This window comes from Etheostoma cragini, unplaced genomic scaffold (assembly GCF_013103735.1).
Source record: "Etheostoma cragini isolate CJK2018 unplaced genomic scaffold, CSU_Ecrag_1.0 ScbMSFa_4657, whole genome shotgun sequence".
Classification (NCBI taxonomy): domain Eukaryota; kingdom Metazoa; phylum Chordata; class Actinopteri; order Perciformes; family Percidae; genus Etheostoma; species Etheostoma cragini.
Window position 1 is genome coordinate 55538 of NW_023269051.1, and position 3653 is coordinate 59190.

At 48.1% G+C, this 3653-nt stretch overlaps 1 protein-coding gene across 1 annotated transcript; it reads right to left on the minus strand.

Moving 5' to 3' along the window:
- Positions 1-3: 3 nt before the first annotated feature.
- On the minus strand, positions 4-3070 carry LOC117941212 (vacuolar protein sorting-associated protein 16 homolog). Its single transcript, XM_034866300.1, has 8 exons — positions 2624-3070; positions 2080-2168; positions 1850-1941; positions 1600-1728; positions 1277-1421; positions 909-1024; positions 251-373; positions 4-170 (listed from the first exon to the last, which is right to left on the minus strand). The coding sequence occupies exons 1-8, from the start codon at positions 2671-2673 to the stop codon at positions 111-113; spliced, it is 804 nt and encodes a 267-aa protein (XP_034722191.1). The 5' UTR covers positions 2674-3070; the 3' UTR covers positions 4-110.
- Between the last annotated feature and the right edge of the window lie 583 nt (positions 3071-3653).

The window sequence follows — 3653 nt, forward strand, 5'->3', positions numbered from 1 at the left end:
GTCGACAGGTGCAGAGGGAGACAGACAGGTCGACAGGTGCAGAGGGAGACAGACAAGGAGACAGGTCCAGAGGGAGACTGACAGAGAGACAGACAGAGAGACAGGCAGACTTACCAGACCATCTGTTTAGGAGGCGTCGTCTTCTTGGTGTCTACCTCACTCAGTTTGTCCTGCAGAAACAGAGTCACCTGTCAATCATCCACAAGACACGCCCCCTGCACTAAAGCTATCAGCTGATTGGACGGCTCACCTGCAGGTGGGAGGGACCTGTCCACATGTGTCCCGTGTCCGTGAAGAGAGCCAGGTACTTATAGCTGAAAGACACCGACATGTGGACAATAGAGCCGGCCTTGGGACCCAGACCTGGAGGAACCTGAGAGAAAGACAGGCAGACAGACAGGTTAGAGACAAACAGACAGACAGCCTGGGGACCCAGACCTGGAGGAACCTGAGAGAAAGACAGGCAGACAGACAGGTTAGAGACAAACAGACAGACAGCCTGGGGACCCAGACCTGGAGGAACCTGAGAGAAAGACAGGCAGACAGACAGGTTAGAGACAAACAGACAGACAGCCTGGGGACCCAGACCTGGAGGAACCTGAGAGAAAGACAGGCAGACAGACAGTTTAGAGACCGACAAACAGACAGACAGCCTGGGGACCCAGACCTGGAGGAACCTGAGAGAGCAACAGGTTAGAGGTATGTGAGTCTGTTTCTTTGTGTCTGTCTGTCTGCGTGTCTGTCTGCGTGTCTGTATGTCTACCTCTCTGTCTGACTGTGTGTCTGCGTGTCTGTCTGTCTCCCTGTCTGTATCCCTGCGTGTCTTCCTGTGTGTCTGTCTGAGTGTCTGTTTGTCTACCTGTTTGTCTACCTGTCTGTCTGTCTCTCTGTCTGGCTGTCTGGCTCACCACAGCAGTGCAGGACGTGGTGTCCAGGATGTAGAGTTCAGGTCCGTTGGACATCAGGACTTTAGTCTGTCGGTCCTGAGTGAGGACGACCCAGCAGGACGGCTTTCCCTGCAGCCCTGAGAGACAGACAGGTACAGAGAGACAAGTTACAGACAAACAGGTACAGAGAGAGAGAGAGAGAGAGAGAGAGAGAGATGGACGGACAGGTTACAGACACACAGACAGGTACAGAGAGACAAGTTACAGACAAACAGGTACAGAGAGAGAGAGAGAGAGAGAGAGAGAGATGGACGGACAGGTTACAGACACACAGACAGGTACAGAGCGAGAGAGAGACAGACAGGTTACAGAGAGAGACAGACCGGTACCTGGGACTTCAGGTAACCTCCGGAGTTTCAGGTCATCTATGTTGGTTGCCAAGGTGAAGCGCGAGGATGCCGTTACTATGGCGACACCTGTTCCGTAAGGAGAGTGGAACACTTTGGCTTCCAACACCTGGCTCTGCATCACTTCCTGTTAGAAACAACAACAATAACAACAAGTCAACAATTAAACATAAAAGTAGTGATTATTTACATGGAGTCTGGTGGAGATATGCTGCTCTATACACGCTAAAAGTAGTGATTATTTACATGGAGTCTGGTGGAGATATGCTGCTCTGGAGGGGGGGACATGGAGACATGAGACTGACCTGTCCCATGCTAAAGTGTCTCTTGAAGGAGCCGAACAGATCGTAGATCAGAACTGATCCGTCCTCCTGGATACACAGCAGCTCATCACTGACCGTCCAGCCCAGCTGGACCACAGGACCGCTCTTCCACTGGGAGAAACACAGGCAGAGAGAGAGACAGACAGGTCAGAGAGACAGACAGATACAGAGGTTTGTCTCTAATAATAATAACAATAGTAGTAGTAATAATAATAATAATAATAATATTTACAGGGAAGCTGGCGGTGGCGACTCCTGATGCAGAATAAATCTCTAACTGAGGACGAGAGCTGGGAGAACGACGGAGAGGCTCTCTGAGGAGGGCTGAGAGACAGACAGGTAGACAGACAGGTAGGGGGACAGACAGGTTTGGCACACAGTGTGCGTGATTTGATTTATTAGATCTGAACAGTCGTGTGTGTGTGTGTGTGTGTGTGTGTGTGTGTGTGTGTGTGTGTGTACCTATTGGTCCTCCATATGGAGCTGCAGCCACCAGAGAGTCTCGGAGTCCATCTCTCAAGTTCCAACACATCTCATACAGCTCAGTCTTACTGTGACACAAACAAGAACACACACACACGCACACACGCACACACACACACACACACACACACACACACACACACAAAGGCTTATTTCAGCTCTATAACTGATCTCTTCCACCAGACTCCATTCAAAGTTTTACCATTCTAAGGCTTCTGTTTCTCAGTGACGTCACCAACTTTCTCTGACGTGACTGTACCCAGATTCTGATTGGGTGACGTCTTCTGCCCAATTTGTCATAGAACTATCTTACCTAGTTGGTTACGCGATGACGCTAACAAATACATATACACACAGCTAACAGCTAGTATTCAGCCTGCTAACACCTAGCAATCATCCTGTTTACAGCTGCAGTGAAATGATGCTAACAGCTAGCATTCAGCCTGTTACCAGCTTGACTGGGGGGCTAGCTGCTGTGCTAATGCTAGCGGAGCTTGGACCAGTGAAATAGAGACCAACTGACCGATAAAAGGCTTCGGCCAGCGGGTTCCAGTTGGCCGTGATGAACGCCATGTTGATGTTAGTCAGAGAATTCAGAGGATGAAGATCACGTGACGTTCAGCTTTCACTCAGTCACGTGAGAAGCTGCTTCCGGTCGTTTTCGCCTGTCAATCCCCGATGTGAGTCGAGTGAAGCTGTGAATTGCGCATGCCTAACCTTGCGACAAGTAGTTAGCATATAAAATGCTAACGACAGACTTCTAATGTCAATCCAGTAAAAATGGTCCTACTTAACAAAGTTGGTTAACAACAAAGGCTGTCTGTTGAGCTAACTTTAGCATCAACCACAACAAAGAGTGTCCGTGGAGCTAACTTTAGCATCAACCACAACAAAGGCTGTCTGTTGAGCTAACTTTAGCATCAACCACAACAAAGACTGTCTGTTGAGCTAACGTTAGCATCAACCACAACAAAGAGTGTCCTTGGAGCTAACGTTAGCATCAACCACAACAAAGGTTGTTAGCTAAGCTAACGTTAGCATTAACCATAGCTAGCTACAAAGTTTCTGAAATGATTTCCATCTTCTGTTATTGTTGCAATGAGAAACGTTATTGGGCTGTGACATCACTTCCTGTCTCCTCAAGGCCAAATGGTTTTATTATTAATCATAGACTGTATATTATTGACGGTCTACGTTAGTAATTAAAAACACTTAAAGAAATTGCATCAACAAATAATGTGTGTGTCTGTGTGTGTATGTGTTTGTGTGTCTGTCTCTGTGTGTGTGTGTTTGTCTGTGTGTGTCTGTCTGTGTGTTTGTGTGTCTGTCTCTGTGTGTGTGTCTCTGTCTGTGTGTGTGTTTGTCTCTGTGTGTGTGTGTTTGTCTGTGTGTGTCTGTCTGTGTGTGCGTCTGTCTCTGTGTTTGTGTGTGTGTCTCTGTCTGTGTGTGTGTCTGTCTGTGCGTGTGTCTGTCTCTGTGTGTGTGTGCATTTGTGTGTTTATCTGTGTGTGTCTGTCTGTTTCAGTGTGTGTGTCTCTGTGTGTGTGTGTGTG

Bases quoted from the DNA above. Each gene is read 5' to 3' on its own strand.
- LOC117941212 (XM_034866300.1), bottom strand. From the start codon at position 2,673: ATGGCGTTCATCACGGCCAACTGGAACCCGCTGGCCGAAGCCTTTTAT. The intron at 374-908 runs GTGAGCCAGACA...TCTTTCTCTCAG, and splicing joins CCACGTCCTGCACTGCTGTG to GTTCCTCCAGGTCTGGGTCC. The intron at 171-250 runs GTGAGCCGTCCA...CTGTTTCTGCAG, and splicing joins CAGGTCCCTCCCACCTGCAG to GACAAACTGAGTGAGGTAGA.